The sequence below is a fragment of the Athene cunicularia genome (genome assembly GCF_003259725.1).
Source record: "Athene cunicularia isolate RWA chromosome 7 unlocalized genomic scaffold, athCun1 chr7_part1, whole genome shotgun sequence".
In the NCBI taxonomy this organism is placed as follows: domain Eukaryota; kingdom Metazoa; phylum Chordata; class Aves; order Strigiformes; family Strigidae; genus Athene; species Athene cunicularia.
In genome coordinates, this window is record NW_020799107.1 from 31,497,218 (window position 1) to 31,519,504 (window position 22,287).

Consider the following 22,287-nt stretch of genomic DNA (forward strand, 5'->3'; position numbering starts at 1 on the left):
TCGTAACGATTGCAGGATTTCTAAGTGTGCAGCGGTGTGATTGTAGCTGCCTTCAAATCTGTGAATTCAGCTGCCTTGTCACGAGGCTGGCCTCTCAGCAGCACAGCTAGGAGATCTGCGTTACCTGTAATTATACAGAGAAAATCGCTCAAGCTAACGCCGCGTCTAAACGCAGTACTAACATCTGCCTGTCTTGGCAGTAAGACAGCTACCACAAATATGCGATGCAACAGGCTGTCAAATATCTTGGCTTCTGCAGTAACTTGCTCTTCTAAGAAAATTTTCCAGCTCCAGTTACTAATCAGGCTGTGGGTGATCTTTCCGAGCTCTGAAGCTATGGGATCTATCACTCATCCATCAGCATCTGTCCTGCTCTCCCTACGAGCATCCGTTTCTGTCTGGATGCTGCTGGGGAGGAATCAGACCTGCTGCTGAGCGAACTGGGGGGAGAGTGACAGTCTCATCCTAATGAAACAATCAGGTTATGAGCTGGTTTGCATTTCAATTCCTGCTTTGCAGGCACCTAAAACTGGATTGTTTCTTGCCGTGACTGCAGGAAGCCCCAGGAGCAGTTTGCAGTTCTCTCTGCTTCTAGCCTTTGGTGTAGTCACATGGAAGTGAGTTTCAGAAAACATAACTTTCAACTGCCTGACACCTCCTAGTCTCTTCTATTTCTTGTCTATAGCACTATCAATCAAATTGTTCTTGTTGGCTAACTGATTTTAAATCCTGTGCGGAAAAATTGTCAGTCCACGATCATACTATGTAAGGACAAACGTGTGGCTGCTCCGCCACGCTAATTCATTCTTGCTTAAGACATGAAAATAAACTGATAGAATATCAATTTGGAGGTTTTAGACCTTGAAATGATGTAAAGTCTCTTAAAGGAAAGACTAGGGCTGAAACTTTGTCTCCGAGGCATCATTTTTAACTTAGCAGTAAGCTCTGATGGTCTTTTCTTTAAATTGCCTGTTGTACAGATGCCTACAAAGAAAGTGCTTCTTTGGGACTGTTTGTGTTTAGTACCGGCATTTATTTCGTTTCATGTGACAGATGACTTGGCTTCTGGATCTTGTAATCACCTGCTCATATCCCACCGGGCCAGGTTTCTGACCTGCTGAAACGCTGTGATTTGGTTTGGCAGGGCAGAGGACCGCGGCGGCCGCAGCCCCGCTCAGAGCCCCGTGTTCCCCAAGCCCGGGTGATCCCTGGCGCTCCTCTGCGCGGGCTTTGCTTGGTGTTTGCCGGGTGAGAGGGGTGGAAGTACCAGGCTGCCCAGTTAGCGAAGGCTGATGTTTATGTTGCCCACGGTGTTTCAGTGAGGCTGCCTGTGGGCTGCAGGACAATCTGATACGGACTTAAACAGTGCAGCTCCTGCACTCAGTGGGCCCCCGGAGATCTTGGTGTCAGCTGCCCCACACAGCCCTGCTTGTCTGTAGGATGTCCATGTGCTGTATGCCCGTGTTACTGAGTTTTTATCAGTTATTTTTTCCATACTGAAATCTACTTTGAGTTATTGATGGTGTTCATGGAGATCGGATCCCACCTGATGAAGGCTAGCTGGCTGCGAGCCACCTGGCATGCCTTCTGCATGTCATCTCCAGGCTTCACTGAAGACAGTGCCACCCAATTAAAATATGAATGTCTGAAAGCCTTTCATATCTGTTGTGATTGATATTCCGTAATTGTGGGGCTTCTTACCAGATTTTAGGTTAAGCTTCACAGATTTTTTGATTTTTTTTTTTTTATTATCCTAAGACTTTGATCGTGAGACACGCTTATGAAATCCAGAGGATTGCTGGATGAAGCTGAATGAACTTTGCTTTGTTCTTCAGCATAGTTGTGCTTTACATTCACTCACAAATAAACGTGTGATTTCTGCTTGAGGGTTAGTTGTTGGTGGTTTTTTTGAAAGATGGGGAAATCGAAGAATTCAATGCAATCTTACATTGTGGCAATTTTATTTTAAGCAGATTTTCTGCTTTTTTTTTTTTTTTTCTTCTCAATATTATCATGCAGCAGCTAAACTAATGAATATATAATTTTCTTTCCTTTCTGCTTGTCATGCCCTGCTAACATGGACATCTACAAAGGCTCAGGTTGGTGTTGCAATCTGTCTTCATCTTATCTTATTGTTCTCATTTAGTAAAAAGGGGCTTCGATGTTGTTCTTCATCAATCAGCTTTTTTCCCCTTCCTCTTTAAAACTGGATCCAGCATTATTACTGCATAACAGATTCATCCAGTGAGGTGCCACATTTATTTGTTACTCCTGAAACTATCCTTCAGCTGCAGCAAAATATGCTGTTTCAGAAACATGGGACATTGATTTATTTATATCTACTTAAATTTGCTATGCTTGCCTAGCTTTGTGACAGGGAGACGGCAGAAGCTACAGCACCTACAGCTTCTGGAATCAGCAAAAATGCACCAAACTCTCACTAACGAGTTTCTGCCTTGCTTTAGACCCCCATACTTGACAGTGTAGTAAAATGGCATTTGTTAATTTCTTGTCTAGAGTCAATATTTTCAATTAAAAAATAAAATAATAATAAATAAAATACAATAAAATACACAGGAACTGGTCATTTGTGATTGTATTCACATATCCCTCATTCACACTTCAACATCTCAATTTTTTTGTGTAGCTCTGAGACTAAATTTTCTTGCCTGAGTGTTTCAGGTAGAAATAAATACCCAATATCTGCGTACATCTGCAAGGTTATACTCCATGCTGTGTTCTGCTCCTCAAAGGCTGTAGTGACAGTATAACCTTGAGTAAAGCCAGGGAGGCAGGTTTGGGGCCAGGAGCTGCGTGTTCTCCCTTATTTTCTCACACTGAATGATGCCAAATTCTTATTTTAATCTCCAGAAAGGAGGACTTATGCTTTACTGTATTGCAACTTGGTGTTTTTAATGCCTGCACCAATCTTACAGAAAATAAAACCACTTACCACTAGTAAATATAAATGAATAAACCTTGATGAGCAACATGTTAGTTCTACAAATGTGAGCTGTAATGACTGGGGTTCGACAGAGCTCACTTCAATTAAATTTTTAAACAAGGCATATTCCATTGTTGCACCTTAGAATTTGAAATACAGCAATATCTGTCTTTGCATATTTAATCATCCATTAGAAGAAAATAAGGGATTTACTAGGAGCATTTTGTAAAGTCCAGCGTAAGACTAGATACAGTAAAAGTGTCTAAAGGACATGGTGAGGGAAAGTGGAGCATCCAGATATCTTTATAGCAAGAATACTCTGCTGCTTTCCTAATTTCTCTTCTTTTCCTTATTTTACAGCCAGAATTTTACAGTTCTGCTTTTTGTGATGGCTTCATCCTGAAATGTCTTTATCTGAACTTTTCACTATCTGATTTTAAACTGAGATGTCATCCAGTTAGTGCAAGAAATAGGGCATTTCCAGATTCAGTGCCCTGCTCCCTGAGGGCTCCCTCACCAGCGTCTAATAAATTACTTAATTCCTCATCCTCAGTTTTCTCATGTGTAAATTAGGATTAAAGTTGAGTGGTTTTGAGGGTCGGGCTATAAATAGATAATCAAGAGCTGGGGGAACTTCAGAGGATTGATAATTGTTTTTACCTTTCCTACTCAGTGCAAATCATTTTTTGGCAGTGTTTTTGAAGGCTGTCGCCATGGCTAGTCCCTTAGAGTCATGGTGAAGGGTCTGTTCCTGTAGGTGCTTCTATACTGCCCGCAGGGCAGAGGCTGGAAATTGATACGTCTTTCTCTCTATGCTATAGTAATTATTACCCTGACTCATAATTCATATTTTGTACTTAGAATAAAACTGATCCCATCCTTTTTCCAGCTACAGAGTTTTAGGCAGGTGTATGTTTTCTATAAACTTAGTTCAGCGCCAGTGAAGGCTTTTCCTAACCTTAGAGAAGCTCTAATTGATTTTCTATTCTCCGTACCACAAAGGAGGTAAAAAACACTAACTCCTTTGATTTGGGTGTAAATGAAAACTAAAAGTGCTGCATTTGCTTCATGAATATTTGTGCAGGTATTTGCTGGAGGCATAAAAATTCAGGAATTCTGATAATTTCAGAAGTGTTACTGCATGCTGATCTATTCAAAGTTTTGTATGTTTGTCATACAAGTCATTCTTGAGCAATATTTTTTAAATTTTGGTGGTTATTTGCAGATCCAAATACCTAAAGACAAGTATTCATCAGTGAAACAGCTGATTTGCAAAATCCAAATTGCTTAAAAATGAATTGTTCAATCACTTTTAATACCGGTGAGTGGTTAGAATATTTCTGATGATTGTGATCAATCTATAAACTAGCATGAAATACAATCAATTTTATTTTAAAGAGGACTATTTAATGTTGAAATTTTAATGAGGTCATTTCTGTGATGTGTTTGTTAATGTGCAAGTACTTGTCCTTCAGATACAGTTAATTTGGTAAAGCTTTTAAATGCGTGCTTAGATCTACCCAATCGAACATGCACTTAAGTAATTAACAAAGTAAGTGCTCCATTTTGAATTCAGTTTTAAAGAATGAAATAAAAGAAACCTACTATTAGAAATTATCTGGTTTGGATTAAATGGAATGTGAAGGCAGTGTTAGAGCATTATAAAAAATACTCAGTTAATGTATGGGCGCCTTACAACCTAAAAAGAGATTTGCATGAACTAGATGGAGTCAACTTAAAAGTCAAATTTGCAGGTAATTGCAGTGGCTGGACATCTTTGGAGCTGTATTTCCCACCATGCTCCGGATCCATTAGTGTCAAGCTGGTTGCAAGAGAAGTGCCGGCTGTGGTCCAGATTTCACAAAGTTGTGGGCTCTAAGAGGAGGAGAGGGCCACTTCTGCATGGTGACATCCCACTGCTGCCTCCTCTTGCAGCCTGGATATGCAGGGAATGTAAAAGTGGGTACACAAAAAGTACTAAAAGTGAGCAAGCTGCTGGCCTGTCTCAGTAGAAGTGGGTTTAATATCTGCGCTTGAATTTTCTTACCAGCAAGTGTCTTTGCAAACCAGAGCAAATCAGCTTTCTTTCCTATATAGATCTTGTCTAGCTTTAGTGTTATGCATGATGGTCTCCATAGTTTAAAAGTAGGTTGTTATCTCTTCAGTTCTGGGTGTTTCGATGTATTAGGTCTAATGTGAAATGGACTTAAGTTAGCAATGAATTTAGCCCATTTTTATTAGAAATGAATTGCGTGGAGATTTTCCTCAGGGTCTCAGGCAACTGCTACAGTGATCAGTTTGGTTGTTCTAATATAATAAGCAGATATTGACTTTAGTTGAGGTGAACACCAAGATTTACTGTCTTGAAAGCTAAAATATCGACTGAGGGAAAACCAAAGTCAATATTTACCTTGAGGAACAATAAATCTTGATGTTCACTGAAATATGAAGTCACTATGATTTTCAGAAGCGCTGAACTTAACTTCATTCTAGTTTACTCTGCAGGTGGTCATCAGAGAAGCTACCTGAAGTATAGGTATGAATTTCTTCCTATGAATCACATCACTTGAGCAAGTGCACTTATTTCTGTATGTCCTTTGCAAGGTCAGTATTTTTCCTGACCTACATTTAAATAAATGTTACAGAACATTATAAATCACATAAAAGCTCTCTGGTGGTTAGACATTTGGACTGTTCATTAAAAGGCAAGTATCAGCTATTAAAAGAGAAAATAAATAGACTAAAGTTTCTATATCCTGTTGAAGTAACTGTTGACATCAAGATAATTTAGCAAGGACTTATGGTTTTGCATTGGAGTGAATGGGAACTGGCTTCCCTTATTAGGGCAAGGCTGTAGCAGTTTGTCTCTTAAAAAGTTGCTTTTTGTTCTTCTTTCCTTTAATTTATTTAAAAATGTGCCCATCAACTTGATTTTAAGATTCAGATGTTAATGTATTTCAGGTTAATTATGGCTACAAAGAGTGATACATTGATCCTATGAAAGTCAGTGGCAAAACTCCCATTGACTTCAGTCAGGCATCATTTCACCCCTTGATTCATTGAAACCAAAACCCAGCATGTGAATATGAATAAAAATTGAGGAAAGCAGTTAATTTCCTAAAATGCTGAAAGTATTATGACTGTGTTTATTTCTTTAAAGAATTAAAGTTGAGGCACTAAGGGATGGAGCCAGGCTGGTCCCCTGGATGCTGAGCTCCGCAGCTCTGCCCGGGTCAGGTGTCTGCAGCTTCCAGCATCTTTTTCCCACCTGAGCTGTGCAGAACAACGGGCCCCTGTTCCCATTGCATGGTCTTCATTTAGTTTCTGCCCTTCAGGAGATGGATTGTGGTAGTACAGCTCTGTACATGTGTTGGGTGTCTCAGTCTGAAGGGTTTTGTAAATGCGCTGTCATAGTGCGTTTGCATAAATTTGCAGAAAGGTGAGCATTAATTAGATTATTTTCAAAGAAATTGTTGTCTTGGGAAGAGAAGCGGTGTAGTTGGACAAGAGATGTCTGTGTCTGCAGCAGAAATAGCAGATGGCAGATGTGGTCTGGGCCAGAATACTGAGACTGTGTCAAATTTGAAGCTTGGATACACTCTGTGTTGCAGCCAGGGATCTGTGGGAGCACGTCCCAATCCCCTCCAGGCTCAGGCACTTTGGCTCCTTGGGTTGGGTGAGGAATGAGGATGTCACATCCCATCCCAGCCTCTGTTCAGGGTTGGGACAGGGTGTTCCTTTGGACCCAGGAGGTGGGAAGTGATCCCAGGTTCCTCTGGTTTGTGGGACCCAAAGAACATCAAGGCTTAGCCAAAATCCTTTGAAAATGCAAAATCAACAACATCATCTGTTTGACCTCCTTCAGTACCACGGCTGTTAGCAAAAGATAGACATGAAAGCCTTTAAGGTTTGTTGGGCTTTTTTAAAAAAAAAAAAAAAAAAAAAAAAAAAAAAAGAGGAATTTGAAGTGATGGAAAAGAAATGATGGCAAACCAGGAGAGAGAAACAGGAGGAAATCATTGTCCCATGCAAGAGAGGATCACATGCCACATCACAGTAGTTTTAAATGCGAAGAGTCATGAATTATATTCACAGCTTCCAAAACACATACCCACATACCCATGAAAATCTCACATTGCTTTGAGACTCCCATTTAAAAGTGTAGCAGACTCTACCGATACGTGTAACTTGCTCCGAAGAAATCTGTCCCTCCCAATTACACGTGGTGGTTATTTACACCTTGGTGTGTCTCAGAGGTACTCAGGGGTGACACCTGCTCCGTGCTGACGCAGGGCAGAGGAGAGAGGTGTCCACAGACAGGACATGCAGTAGTGTCAGCACAGTAACTTCAGAAAACGGGTTATTTGTAACAATTATGTTTGGGGGTTTTGGTGGTGAGAGTAACCCGGGAATCCTGACCGAATCGAAAGTACAGTACAGGTCAGGAGCCTGGTGTTAGGGTTCTGCAGGAATGGCATGGCCAGTGCTGTGTGCCCTCCCTTGCAGAGTGGGATGTATGTCTGTCTGTCAGAGAAGGAGAGCTGATGGGGCTCCACATGTAATTGTACCAGCTTGACATGATTAGACAGCAGAATAGAAATACTCTATTAACTGGTTTTATTATTGCGATCCTGCCTGCTCTTGAAAGAGCTCGTCTGAAGTAGCACTTCATATCACATGTATTTGTGTCACTGCATCTGGGATCTATTTTGTCCTCACATGTTTCCTCGGATATATTTTAGTTCGTGTGGCATCCCAGCCCAGCCTAAACCCTGCTAGTTTTCTTACACAGAAACCACATCAGGTAAATGCTGCAGAAGGTTTTGACTACCAAAATGCAGTTGTGGTCAATTCCTGATGTTAGGCCTCTACTGCTAACTACAGGTGGGCTTTGCTGTTTTGGAGAGGTCTGAGGTTTAACAGATTTTAACTCAGGGCTCACTGAGATGAGCCGGGCTTTCCAAGCACTTGGTCTCGCCCAAGCGAGGGGCAGAGGCTGCTGGCGGCAGGCGGTGGGATGAGTGCTGGAAAGCTGACAGGGCTTGTGTCATGACCTGCAGGGTTCACAGCAATATCCTCTAACCCTGAGGAAGTGTTGTTAATTAGAGCAAGGAAGGAGAAGAATCTTAAATCCCAAAAGCCACTGTTTGTGCTGGGCCTGCCCCAGCTGCCCCGCCGTGTTTGCAGAAGGCATGCAGGCGGCACACGTGTCGTCACCTCTTGGCCTCTCCCAACCTCGTCTTTCTCTCCAAAAGTCTAAAGAGCAGGAGCAGGCATCCATCCAGCTCTTAATAGACTTATTAATAAGTAAGTTTTACCTCCCTTAACACTGCCCAGTGAGACGTCTACCCCTGGGCTGCAGGTCCCCTGCCTGCCAGCAGCCAGTTCTCACCAAGTTTGGCACTTCACTCTCTCTTGATTTTGCCTCCCCTCCATGATGAGGGAAACTCTGATCACACCTAAAGCACACTTTTCCCTCTTCAACTAATCGTCTCCTGCAGACAGCAGTATGTTTTGTCAGACAACATAGGCAGAGTGTAGTTTTTTTCTTAACACCCCGTGGAGCAGAGAAACTAATAAATACTCCCTGTCTCTCTACATCCATTTCCTGGCTGCCTCTGGGGAATGCGAAGGCTTTGCAGTGCCTGAAGAAGGATTGTTACTCTCCCCAGTGTGTGCAGGAGTCAGGAACTCCCTGGAGGTGACAGGCTGGCTGGGGTGGGAGGGTGGCTTCTCGCTGGGCTGCGTGCTGCCGCGTCCCCCCACGCCTGCGGGCTCCCCACCTGCTGCTCCCGCGCACGGGTCCCACTCAGTGGGCGCTTCCTCTCTTTGCTCTAGTGTACACTGGTTAATGTTAAAGAGCGTGGCTCCACGGCTAACCGGTGGCACTTGGGGTGCCGCTTGCTCAGTCTAGGAAACTATGTGCCCTTTGTACTACACATAGATACCTGTACATCATCTAGTTAGGCCAAATACCACCACCATGCCGTGCCAAAATCATTAGCCCGTAGCGAGCGATTGAGGGGCACTGTGATCACTCAAAGACCTTTGAGCAAGCCCAGTGAAAGCTGGAAATGTCGCCCACCTCCTGCACTCCCCCAAAAGGCTGCAAGGTGTGTGGTTGTCATACCAAACATTATCACTGTGTGTATTTCATCCCTGATGTGGTAGTTCTAATAAATTCTGCACGTTCTCTTGAGTTATTTGTGCACAGACCATGAAAAAGGATTTGTGCTTAATAATATGTAGGAAAAGTGGTACTAATCGTACCCTTTGCCCCCTTTGTTCCCATCCCTTTCCCCTTCCTCTGCATGAAATGTGATGCTGTCACTAGTTCGTGCCATGCTTGCCCCCACCAGTCCTCACTTCTGTCTGTCTCTTTCCTTTCTTTTCTCCTTCATGTATTTTGCACTTTTCAGCTTCTCTTACTCTTTTTTCTCCGCTAAACCTATGCACAATGCATAGACAGACCCACAGTTAAAATTAGTTTCTGACATTTTCTGTTCCTGAGGGGTTTTCTTTAGCAATTTATCTTCTTTTCATTTGATATGAAAGTAATTTTCTCATGATGCACCGGTTTTGTTTTCCGACTAGTATCTTGATCTCCTTGTCCCTGCACCTCCAAAATGTTGCAAATAAGGGTTTTTTTTTAATTGTTGTGGCCACAACATACATAGTCATAATCTCCTATTTTAAAGTGAAGGTATACATTATTAAACCTGTGGCTGAGTTGTTGGTTTGTTTTTTGTTTTGGTGGTTGGGTTTTTTTTTGGGGGGGGAATGAGTGCTGATTTTAAGTTTGTACCTTCTGAAACAGAAAAGGATGCAATATATACAGTCCCGGTGAATGGCGTGTGATAGATTATAGCGAGAGCAGTCGGAGCAAATGAAATTCTAATGGAGTTCTTCTTCTGGCTGTAGGAAATAGCTGTTATTTATCCTGTTTCCTAAGATGCTGCATGCATACTGCTGTTTATTATGTACTTAAAAATCCCTTGACAAGTCAATAATGAATAAATGAACTTAAAGTTATTACAACACCCTTAGCATGAGGAGCGTAAGCCGGGATATTCTTCAGTGTTCTCTTCCCTGGGTTTGGCTGAGGCATTTCTGCAGAGATGCCAACCTGGATAGTTCAAATGAACAATTTTGATTCTTTCTTCTGGCAGGTGTACGAGGCAGTCCCATGCTACAGCGAGTGCAATCAGTATTCTTGGGTTGTAGAACCATGGTCTCCGTGCAAAATCAACAGTGAACAAAACTCCCTCCACTGTGGAGAAGGAATACAAACGAGGAAAATCAGGTGCGTGAAGTCAAAAGCACAGGTACTCCAGATTAAAAAGAGGTGATGCATATTTGCATACAGCTGCAGTACCTGGCCATCTGACAGTGAGTATGTTGCTGAGTCCAATGTATTTCAAATTAAAAGAAACACGCATTTATGTGCAGGGGTTTACAGGAAAAGCATCTCAGAGATACAGCCTTGTGTTACGATCAAGACGTCTTTCAGGAAGAAGGCATGATGTTTAAATTAGAATTCTTCAACCTAAATGCCATATGTACATAAAGCCCCTTGAGGTGCAAAGCCTCCATATTCTGATTTGCTAACATTTTCCCCAGGTAATGGCACTGCACACACTGGACTGGCGTTCATTATTAGTAAGTATTCATTCCCTAGGCATGGGGAAATGCTGAGTTATTTCCAAATGTCCCTGTGTTACTAGCAGGAGCACAAAGGTCTGTTCTTGCTGGTTGTAATTTTCTATTCTCTCATCTGTCAGCTGATCAAAGTTAAAATCCCTCCGTATGAAGCTTGAAATATTTATTTAAAGTAGTTATTGAAATGTGTGAGTAACAAAAGCACGTCGTGTGTGTAGCTGGTTTTGATTTGCATTAACATGATTAATTCTGCTTTGAGATCAGCCATGCTGCATATAGCTATTGTGTTATATATAGCATCCCACATACAGTGGGGTCAAGCAGACCTGTTGATATCCATCACTTCTGCAGTACACTGATGAACCTCTAATGAAAATATCTTGTTTTCTCTGTAGGTGTGTGAGTACTGCTGAGGAGCACGGAGGGGAGACTGTACCCAGTGCACTGTGTAATCAGGCTGAAATCCCAGATATGATGCAGAAGTGTAGCTTGTACTGTCCCAGTGAGTGTGCGCTGTCTGACTGGGGCCAGTGGAGCACGTGTCCGCAGGTAGGTTCTCCTTCTCGTGTCGTGGTGGCAATGTTCCTCACGTATCCATCTTCTCTGTCCTTCAACCATTTCATGAGATAGTTATTTTCTAACAAAGTAGATTATTTTCTGAGGGAAATCAGGCTTGATGGATACTGCCAGCACAGTTGAATCTTGAGATATTTATATTTCTACAGAGACTGAGTTATAGAAAATTAGTTAGTAAATAATAACCCATAGTTATTACTGTGACAGCTGATTCAACACATCCTTCCGCTTGGTCTATGGGTAAGGACCCACGCAAGTACAGCTGGTGAAGGGACCAGCACTCTAGCTGCAGTAAGGGCTGTCTGTGTTAGGAAATATTTGCAGGGGAGAGCTCTGTGAGTGATACATGACTGCCATAACAGCCTGCTGGTAAACCCTGGTGGTGGCACTCCTCTGGACAGGTCTTAGGCCTGAGGGAATGACAGCTCTCCCTTCCTAACACACACTATTTCTGTCCAATGTCTCCTCCTCCTCCTCAAAACCTTGAGGGAAGATTTGAGGCAGCAGCGACAGAAGGGCATGGCAGCAAGATGCCTGAACAATTTGTCATGTCACTAAATACTCTAAACTTTGTGAATTATGCAGGGATTCAAGCCACTGCCAAGTGCTCTGTGTTTTCCTAAGTGTGCAAGATGGAACGAAGCTGCAAATTCTGTCCTGTGAAAACTCTCTGGCCTCAAAGTGTGTAATTTCAAACCTATTGTTTCTGTCTGATCAGTGTTGAAATAGATGCCAGGTTTAATCTTGGTGTTTTTTGTTTTTGTTTTTTTTTTTTTTTAATAGGCTTGCTTGATGTATTTAACTGACAAACATATATACATTGCCCCTGTGTTAACAGGGCCGTTATCAAAAGTCTGAGTGGTTATTGGACAGGTATTTATACTACTGCTGACACAGGTAATTTCCTTCCATAATATTTTGTGTAGCGTATCAATATACTCAGTAAGAACATGTCAGATAAAATCTTGTGTTTCATTTCCTGCATTCGCCTCCTCCTGAGCAGCATAGATTTGATGAAGTAGAACTCTCTTGCAACCGATACAGAGTCTTGGGTACTTGGTTGGGCTGTTTCTTTGCTGTTGACTTTTTTTTTTCAGAGATAGATTTTCTTTGTTTTAGCATGCAGTAAACTAATGCAGAGATCTTCAAGGCCACTGGGTATTTTTCAGGTGCCTTGGTGGCAATCAGCTGGTTACAAAGGACTGCTTGAAGCTTTAAGCACCCTGATATCCTGCAGACACCCTCAATTTTTGCCTTAAGGCACCTTTTTGGCAATGGTGAAGCCTCTATCCCACAGAAGCAGGAAAGCTATGCCCAGAGCTTGTGGGCTGCACTCCATCAGGCAGCGTAGCTCTTTGCAGTTGCAGGACTCAGTGCCACAGTCCCTGTGTCTCCTTGTACATCCTTTTGCCACAGTAGATGTTAATTCATAAATGTGAGGGCATCTGTATGCCAATGCAATTAACTGAACAATATGTTTTCACAAGCTGTTCTGCAAGGCTTTGTTGTGAAACTGAGATGACTGTGTGCTCATGGAGCATGTGTTTAAATAGTTCTGCCCAGATACGAGGCAATAAACAGCTTGAAGTTTTATGGACAGATAAAACCCTCCCTTTGACGAGTTTACAGCAGCGCTGTCTCCCTTTTATAGCTACTTTGCTATTTCTGTTTGGTTTTGAGAGAGGACCAGACCACACAGCACAGTCCCTCCCAGGAGGGCACATGCTTAACGTCTCCAAGGCAAGTGCTGGGCTTGCTCTCAGTGCAGAATGGCCGTACCATGACAGTGGTGTATCTTCAGCGTGTGGGGGGATACCGGTGCAATGGGCCCCGCTGTGAGAAACACGGTGGCCAGGAGGGAGGCATTGCCAGCAGCAGGGTAATCAGTGCAGCCCTCCATCTTCTGAGGAAAGGTGGTCACTGAGAATGGCCACAAGCTGGCGGACATGAACAATGGAGTTACAAAGGCAGTGGGGCCTACGGAGGAACCCTTTTGTCCGTCAGGGAAGAGCTGCGTACGATCAGTTGAAGAGGCTCCACTGGTTGCAAGTGAGAGCTTGGGTCTGGATCTTGCATAGACACCCTGCATATAGACACCCAAATATAGGAGTCTGCATCTGGGGCTGAATCTCTTTTGGTCAGACCTGTTGTGCTGCCAGCCCTGCATCAAATGTCTTCGGGCCCAAAAACCGCATCGGTAAGTTTGCGCACATAGAAACTTTTGCTCGTTAGGGCTGTCTGTTTAATTGTGTTTGAGGGAATTTTGCTCAATAGCTGGTATAGTTATGCATGGTTTCTGTTTCATGCCAAAATGGAAGTAAATGCCTGTCTTCCAAGGATGCATCAAATGCTTTTTGAATATTCACCGAAAAATCTATTTTCTAAGTAAGGCTCCTTTCTCTTCCGCAAGTAATCCAAAAAAAATTTGAAGGATCACATCATATTGCAGTGAAAAAGCAAAACTGTACATCCTGGCTGCTCTTTTTCAAGCACATTTACATTTCACATCAAAATAGTTGGCACTCTTTTAGTCATAGCACTCTTGTGAGGTGCTGCCAAAGAGCATTCTGGGAAATCTTCCTGTATCTCTGGTCATGTTTGGCTTGCTGGAGATAAAGAGGATTTATGAAACTTGACAAATTCTACTTTGTAAGAAATGAACAATCACAATTTCAGCCTCATCTTTGCTATAGTAGCTCTTTGATTTGAGATATTTACCTAAGATTTTGGTCAGGTGAGAATTCTTTTCCAGTTGCTTTGGTGTTCTACTCATATTTTATAACGTTGATAATAAATTCATCCTGATAGCAGAATAACTAACTCTTATCAGCTGAATATAGAACGGCCTTTAGATTATCCAGTGTACCTTTTGTCAATATGTCATTGTACTCTGGATACTTTCTAGGGTATTATTTGGTTTTATCTTGTAGCAATACTCTTCCCATGTGAATTTTTGACTTTCAGGATAGTAAATGATCTTGAATCGTGTTGAAATCAATGAGTCATGAAGGTGGCAACTTCTTTATCAATAGGAAATATTTTCTTCAATGCTCCTTTTTGCTAAAACATTGTATATGTTCTACCTGTTTTGGCTGAATTTCCCTTTTGCTTTTAAATATTCATGTTTCTAGGGTGGTCTTTTGTAATTTAAGATGTTCCCACAGTTCTTATATGTGTATTTTCCAACTGAATTGCAATTTTTGCATCTTGATTATAGTGCTATTTAACACTGCTACACAAAGCTAAATTTTAATATGTCCTCTAATGGCACTTTGCCGTCACCCAGAAGTGCAGCTGTCTGAAATGTAATACTTTGATGTTATTTTTGAGGTTTTGTCTCTTTACTGGATTCTGGAAACTCATAATTACTGATTTAAAGCTTCCCTATTATTCTCACATTCTCTATTGTGAGAAGTAAATTCAGAATAGTTTTCCCTCTGATTGAAGACTATTTTTCGGCTCATAAAGTTTTCTTCTTTGTCGCTAAGTAACATCCACATAACTTAAATATCAAGGCTTTAAAGCCATTTAAACTAACAGTTTGAAGCTTGCTAGTTAGAAAAAAAAAAAACACCCATAAGCAAATTGGATTGACTTGCATTTTGCTTCAGAGATTTCGTATTCGTTCCAGTTCCAGCTACAATAGCGTGTTCAGTCAGACATCATCACTTGATTGCTCAAAGACTCAGCTAAACAATCTGGAAACCAAAATGCTACCATCTCTGTTACATATTCAGTGATCGAATAACATGCACTTCCTGCGGTGTCTCGACTTTGTATTCATCTGACTTGGAAATGTAATTAATTGACTTCAGTTGAATTCATCAAAGCATTCTTAAAAAGAGTTAATATGCAAGTTGTGCTACAAGTCCCTGAAATAATTACCTCAAATTTATTTTGTTAGCTCTCTGTCGTGTGGATAGCTGTCGCAGCCTCCGTAGCCGATCAGAGTGGCCTCCTTGTTTGCCTCAGCTGTTGGCATTTCTAGCAGCTAATTCCAAGAGGTCTGAAATTAGTTAATTATAGGAGGTTACATGTCTAGTGAGTGAGAACAGCTGTGTCTGCTTCAGAGAGCATTTTCCTCATGGATCAATAGTGATGTACAATGCTCAGGACTTGCAACAGCTGAGTTATTATTCTCTTGAATCTGCGGCAGGGGGTGTGTGTGTAATATTGCAACAACGGCCCATATTAAAAAGTGGCACCAGGCAATACAGCTAACTCCCAGGTTTTGCGGTGACCTTCATTGTCGATGCGAGTCGGAGTCATTACAGTTTGGAAATGACAGCTGGAAGAGAAATTATGGACTCCTGTAGATGTTGGGGCTCGCTGTGTGAGTTACCAAAGTCTTCATCATGGCCAATACCTTTATGTGTGGGCTTGGCAGAGGACCTGCAGTATGGAGGCTGGATTGAAGAATGAAGCTTCCACGGAGTTGTATTTCTAGCCCAAGAGATAATTTATTCAGGTCAAGCATGAGAATTATGTTGGTCCAAGGCTTTTTGGAAGAACATGCACTGCTCCTTATGCGTAGTTGTGATGTTTTGGGGTTTTTTTAAATAGCTTTATAAATACTGGTGTATTTTTTAGATTTTTTTTATTTTTATCCATCGTAATTAAGAATAGTTTTTTAAAAAGCAATGGTTATATATGGAGGCAGCTACGGTTTCAGAAACTAGATGCATCTCAAAAGGAAAATTTATGCAAATGCATTTTCATTTCGAAAGACTGCTCATGTTATTGTAAATGGCTTGTTAAATTGTTACAAAACATCCACGTCGGCATGAACAATATAACGGTTCATTGCACTGTTAAAAATAGTCAAATCCTGTTGCCGCCAATGCATTTACCTTAGTTTGAGGTTGTATGTTTCCGTATGAATAGCCAGTTAAATATAATGTGGCCAGCTATTTATAGTGCAGTATGCATTATACAAGCTGTTTGATAAATTAAACAGCTTAAAGAGCTCTCTAATGGGTTACAACCTTTGTACTGTACAGTTATGATGCATATGAAAGCCTAGATCAATGGACAGCTTTTAAAATCCATCACAAAGAAGATCTAATAGCGTATATTAATGTGTGATATGGTAACAGCTCTTACTCTGGAATTTAGCATTCATAACCTCGTTTTATTTTGTTTAATATCCTTGTCTTCCAGAACAAACTTTCTATGCTTTTGTCTGTTCTGTTATTGCCTAAAGCAAAGGCTGGGTACATCCTTTGTGTATATTTGTGTCCCTTGTTTTTTATGTTAGCTTAAAGTAGTGACAGGTGGCCATGGTGGAAAAATGCGATTGGCTAATAGAAATATTAAAAAAATGCAGTAGTTAATAGTGCCAAAAAATTCCTCCATAGAATCAAGATGATGGCTTTTAAAATTCCTAAATGGTCATTTGGGAAAAACTCTTGATTTGTTCCTACCTTAACATTTTATGTACCTCTCATTTAATCTGAATATTTTGTTTCTGTAGTGGTTTATATAATCTGGTTTATAGATCTCTGGCTCTAGCTCAACTTTTTCACACTTCATAGAAAAGAATAGTGGAAATGGTGTGATTTAATACGATAAAGAAGGCTGAGACAGTATAGTTATACACGTAAAGAAACTTACTGTGTCTGCATATGACATCCTACTGCTGTAGGCTATTAATGTGTGACCTGAATTAGGTCTCTGTTATTACTTCCATCCAGTAATTAATGCCATTCCTATCACCAATTCCAAAGGATGCACATGTTTGAATTATACACTCCGTTGCTTACAGTCATCAGGAAGGAACCTGGACTAAATCCAACATAGTCTGTAAAACTTAACTGCCAAAATGAGTTGGCACCTAACCTTGAAGGTACATAGAGTTCTCTAGGCCTCAGACCTTCGATCTTTGTGCATCACGGCTACTTCCATTTCTTAGGACTTTTTTCCTTTCATATTCATGGCCAGTTGGCACCCATATTCATTGTCTTCCTTTGATCCATAAATCTTTAATCTATTTCTAGTCTGGATGGTGGTAGAAGTGGGTTTCAGTTGCCCAGAATAGAGGCAGAAATTGGACAAAGGTTTTCCACTTGCTAAGCAGGCACTAAACTCTGATGGTCCCCAGGTTGCAGCAAGAAATACTTGTCCTTCCTGGTAGCCCTCTGACAGAGCCTCAGTTTCCTGGAAAGATCAGGTGAAGGTGCTGAGTCTCCAGAGTTGCTCTTACTGCAATTTGCTGGAGATGTCCCTGGAGCTGAGACCCAAGCAAGAGGCTGAATTTCACCCTGCCTTCTTTTTCTCTTTCCTCTACATGAGGTTTGTGCAAGACTTGTTCCATCTGGACCCCAGCACGTACCAGCAAGCTCTGTGTGTGTGTGCAGAGAGCTTCAGCACCTGCACGGGGTTCTGCATTGTACTAAGTTCAACCATCGCCTCGCTTTGTCAGTGCCTAAATCTACCTTAATAAATGATTGCAAACTAAGTCCATCACCTTGGCTTTCAGTTTCTGCGTAAGGAGATTTGCCGTTACGCCCAGTTGTACCCCATTGTTACATACCAAATTCTCCAACTATGGAAATTATTTATGGGATTTATAACCACAGGCATAAAGATAAGTAACATGACCATAAAGAGATGATCTCAAAAATAAAAGTCAAAGTTGAACTCCCACTATTAAATGTTTCCACTGTATGTAACCTCTTAACAGTGTTGTTGGCTGCCCCTTTGCCTCTTTCCTTGAGTTTCCACTGTGGAGGAAGTGTCAGCTAATGCTGAGCACAAACCAGTTGTGATTACCTTACGGGAGGTAATATCTGACTTAATGTAAAAATAATTTTAAAAAAAGCTTAATCTATGATCAGTGAAAGTAGTAGTTATTAATAGAACAGTAGGAAGTAAAATAACGTCTTTGAAAGTATAGCATCCACTCAGTGGGAAGAGAGGAGTTGTAAATGGAGATACTCAGTAGAGGATTGCTGAATCACAGTGGGTTTTATTTATTTAAAATCCCCAAAATTGTAGATTCACATATGCTTATGATAAGAAGATATGCTTATGATAAGATATATCCTAGTGGGATAGAGCAGATCCTGTCTTGATCTGTGTATCTGAATGGCATCTTCACTATTTCATATGGAAGGGGGTTTGAACAGTCAAGTTGGTTTTGTCATTTTCTTCATTTGTGAGAATGTTCAGAATCAACCCTTTCCGTAATCCTGCCCAAATCTTAATTAATTCTATGATAATTTCTTACTTTAATTACTCAAGTAATGTTTCTTTACTTTGCTGCTTTTTCTGTAATATTACTGACTGCTCTTTCTGTCCCACCTCCTAAAAATGTAATTTGCCATTGATGGTGATTGGTTTCCCTTTCAGTAGTTTTTAAGATCCAAATTTAGGATGTACCATTGGTAGTGATGGCAGTGGTGACAATGGTGACATAATATCTTCCTCCTGCTGTGCAGCTTACACACTTCTCTTTGTTATTGCTAGTTAATACTCTCAGCATCTCCCCACTGGAAACAATCCCTCCTCTTTACCTTTCGCTGTTCACATTCCCTAATGACTTTTCACATTCCCTAATGACTTTGAGTCTGCCAAGCCATTCCTCAACCTTTGCCATGTTGTATATATTTAATTTTTCCAGCTGGGGATTTTGGAGGGGTCCTAGAGGAGTTGTGCACCCAAGCCTATTGAGATTCTAGGGTAGCTGGATACTCGGCTCCCTCTTGCTCCTTTGAAAATCCCAGCTTTCATCTTTTTCTTTGCAAGTCATTCCCTCCTGCCGCTTATTCAGTTCCATATGTATTTGGCTCAATTTTTTACATAGTTAACTTGAAAGAGTAAGGCCAGAAAATCAATTATAAAACTAAATTGACTTCTCAATTGACGTAAAGAGAAATTCAACAAATAATATTACAGGATATTAGTTACAGTTTGCCGACTTTGAATTTTTGCATGTTTCCCGTGTACTCAGCTTGATTAAATGAACACTTTTCCTACAGAGATTCTTTATTATTCAAAACTGGTAAAGGTGGGGAGCTTATCACACAAGCTCTGGCTTCTGAACAACATGGCTCATCAGCGCAGTGAGGACGCCAGCTTCTGAGCTGCAGTAAACCCGTCGTTTATTTGGATCCTGGCAAGCACAAGATAGACTTTGACCTCTTTGAGTCACGGCTGTTAAACTGGTCTGCTACCCACCAGGAGGACATCTGAGAGAGAAAATGGTCCTGTTAGCCAGGAAATCTGTGTGGCTGTATGACAGCATGTGCAGCACTGAGCTGCGTCAATGCCCTGTAATCAAGCACAACGGGGTGTGTGCAAGACAGGGGAAAAATACTATTTTATTAAAAGAAGTTACTTATCTACAAATGATGCATATTTTCTGTCTGTAGGTTCTTATTTTAAAAGGAGCAAAAGCAGGTTTTTCTGAGAGGGCACAGACTTAACTTCTTTCACAACACTCATTGATTTTTTTCGTTTTGGTAAAATAATGCAGAGAAACATCAGGAGTAGCTGCTGAAATACCTTCTCTGATTTTTTTACTTTGTTTTGTTTGGTAAATCATTTAAGTTATTAGTGTGCATCGTGAGGATGAACAATCAGATTAGTTGTGGAAAAGGCAGTAAACTATTGGTAAACACTTAGCATAGGTTTAATTTTCAGACAATTAAGAATAATTGTGTATTTTACATGACCACGGATATTCAAATAAGATTACCATTTAAAGTGATTTGACAAGATCTGTGTCAACAATGACATAATAGAATTTCCTTCACACAGTGTAAATATCAAGAAAATAGGCCCTGACAATGTATTTTGAGAACAGACCAGACTTTTTTCCTATTTATCCTAATATTTATTTTGTTTTGATATGCTATCATCTGTGCAACTCATCCAGTTTACAGCAGTCTGAGATCTAGATTTATGCTGCATCACCATTACATTTCTCTTTAATATTCACAATACAGGAATTATCCATACTTTCACCTGTGCAGGGTTCAGTGTTTGCAGACAGTTCATTGCATGAGCATAAGCTTGGGGTTTTAAACTGTTAGTAATTTTTTTAGTAATTAAAGTACTCTGTAGAAAAATCATGCTTTAAATTCCCAAGCATTTATGAAAACGTATTTCTATATGCATTTGTCTTTTGGCTTTCTTTTCTGTTCCTGAGCAATCTTTAGTCCTTTTGAGAGACTGTTAGGAATTAAATAGGTCATCTTGTTCAGTAAATGGCTGTGAATACCTTTAATAGGGATTTATTACCATTAGGTTTGCTGCAACCATTTTCACACACCCATTCCTGCTCTATATTAGATTGTGGGAAAACTCTGCCAGAGTTTAGCAGGTCAGAGCCCCTGCCCTTGGGGCTGCTTTTCTATCCCAGCCTTGCAGCTGAAATGGCTATTACATGTTCCCATAATCACCCGAGTTTCAGAATAAGCTTATTTAGACTTTTTTTTGGTGATTTTGTTTAATGAGACAGAGCAGCAATCCTTAGTGCTCTTCACCTTAGCTCTGCCTGGTGTCACGGGCGTTTAATCTTTGGCGCTGTGACTCCTTCCTCCTGAAATAATTCCCATTGGCATGAGATGTGGATTTGACAGCCAGGGTTGGGGCACTGCAGGGGCACCGTGTTCCACATGGTCCAGCCAGTGCTTATGCTATAGCCCTGAATGAAGGGAAAAACTTAAGAAAGGTGGAGGCAGAGCCAGGTGACGCCTCCATGTGACATCCACAGAGAAGAGATCTCCAGTGCTGCAGGAAGGGATTTGTGGGGATGGAGAGATGCTTTCGTCTATGTAAAGGAGACGTTTCTTGCAAGGCTGAAAACATTTGGTCACTGTTGTCTGCAGTGAAATGGAAAGGAAAACAGCCCCATGCCACAATGCTGAGTGAGGATGGCGGCCTGCTGAAAACAATTTTTGTGCCTGTGATATACAAACACAAATGAAAACCAGCCTCAGTTAGTTCATATTCATATGAAAATGGTTTATAGACAGTGGGACATCAGTATTTGTATCACATACTTTGAAGAGTCACCCCATCTTGTTGTAAGCACCGTAGCTGATGCGCAATTACAAATGTCCTTCCTAGAAATAAACAGTTTGCTGTAACATCAGTTATTACTTAAAAATACATTAATTGTGCCAGAAATCATGTCCCATTATTCCATACTATGGCATTTTACTACGAGTCTTGGAAAGAAGTGGAAAGTAGAGCACAGTAAAATGGCACAGGCTTTATCCTGTTGGACATATATAGTATAGGAGTGCCTAAAATAACTGAATCAGGGTGGACAAAAGATGACTTCTAGTGCTATTGGATTCTTACCTTTGAACCACATTTCTTTTCCTTCATATGCTTTTAAGTATCTTTAGAACAGAAGCGTGATTATAGTGTAGCTCGGTATGGCCGTGGATGTGCGTGTAACAACCCCAGGCAGTTGGTGTCTCTATGATTTACTAGGGTCTCTTGTCCTGTCCATCATTTTTGAATATAGGTATGTGATCCGAATATTATGCAAACCCGAACTCGACAAGTGCTAAGGTCTTCTGTCAATACAAAGCCCTGCCCTGAAGATTCACAAATGAAGCCATGTATTCTTAACCAGAATTGCTTCCAATATCAGTACAATCTAACAGGTAGGTATAACTTTCCAATATACTCTTAGCAGGAAGTGGCGCCAATTACAACATCCATTAAATTGATGTTCTACTTTTCCAAATATCTTTGCATAAAAGACTCAGCTCCTTAATGGCTTTCCCCAGTTGTGTTTTCAATTATGTTTGCTTGTGGTGTTGGTTAAAGCCTTGACAGTAAGAGTTATGTGTAAACACCACTGATTTCACTGAATTACATGCCTAAATTTTTTTGTGTGTCCAGTTTGTGGAGGTTTTGTCCAGGTTTTTTTGTCCACAGATTAGTGGACAAATGCACAATTTTTAATTTAAGTTGTCATTGCAGGTACAGTGGAAATAAAACAGGTTAAATGGGATCTCTTCTTTTTGGTGGGTTAGCAACAGAATTAATTACAAAATCCCAGTTTAAAAAGTATCATCTGTGTGATTCTGGTGAAGCCAGTAATAGCAACAAGAGTCTGGTTTGAAGGCAAATATGGGTGGTCATAG

General features: G+C 40.9%; 1 protein-coding gene across 1 annotated transcript in view; it reads left to right on the forward strand.

Moving 5' to 3' along the window:
- Positions 1-22,287, forward strand: part of THSD7B (thrombospondin type 1 domain containing 7B) — a 363,825-nt gene that overhangs the window by 317,856 nt on the left and 23,682 nt on the right. The window contains exons 17-19 of the mRNA XM_026852525.1: positions 10,114-10,247; positions 10,999-11,152; positions 21,660-21,801. Coding sequence (XP_026708326.1) covers positions 10,114-10,247; positions 10,999-11,152; positions 21,660-21,801 — 430 coding nt within the window. The remainder of the gene's footprint in view (positions 1-10,113; positions 10,248-10,998; positions 11,153-21,659; positions 21,802-22,287) is intronic.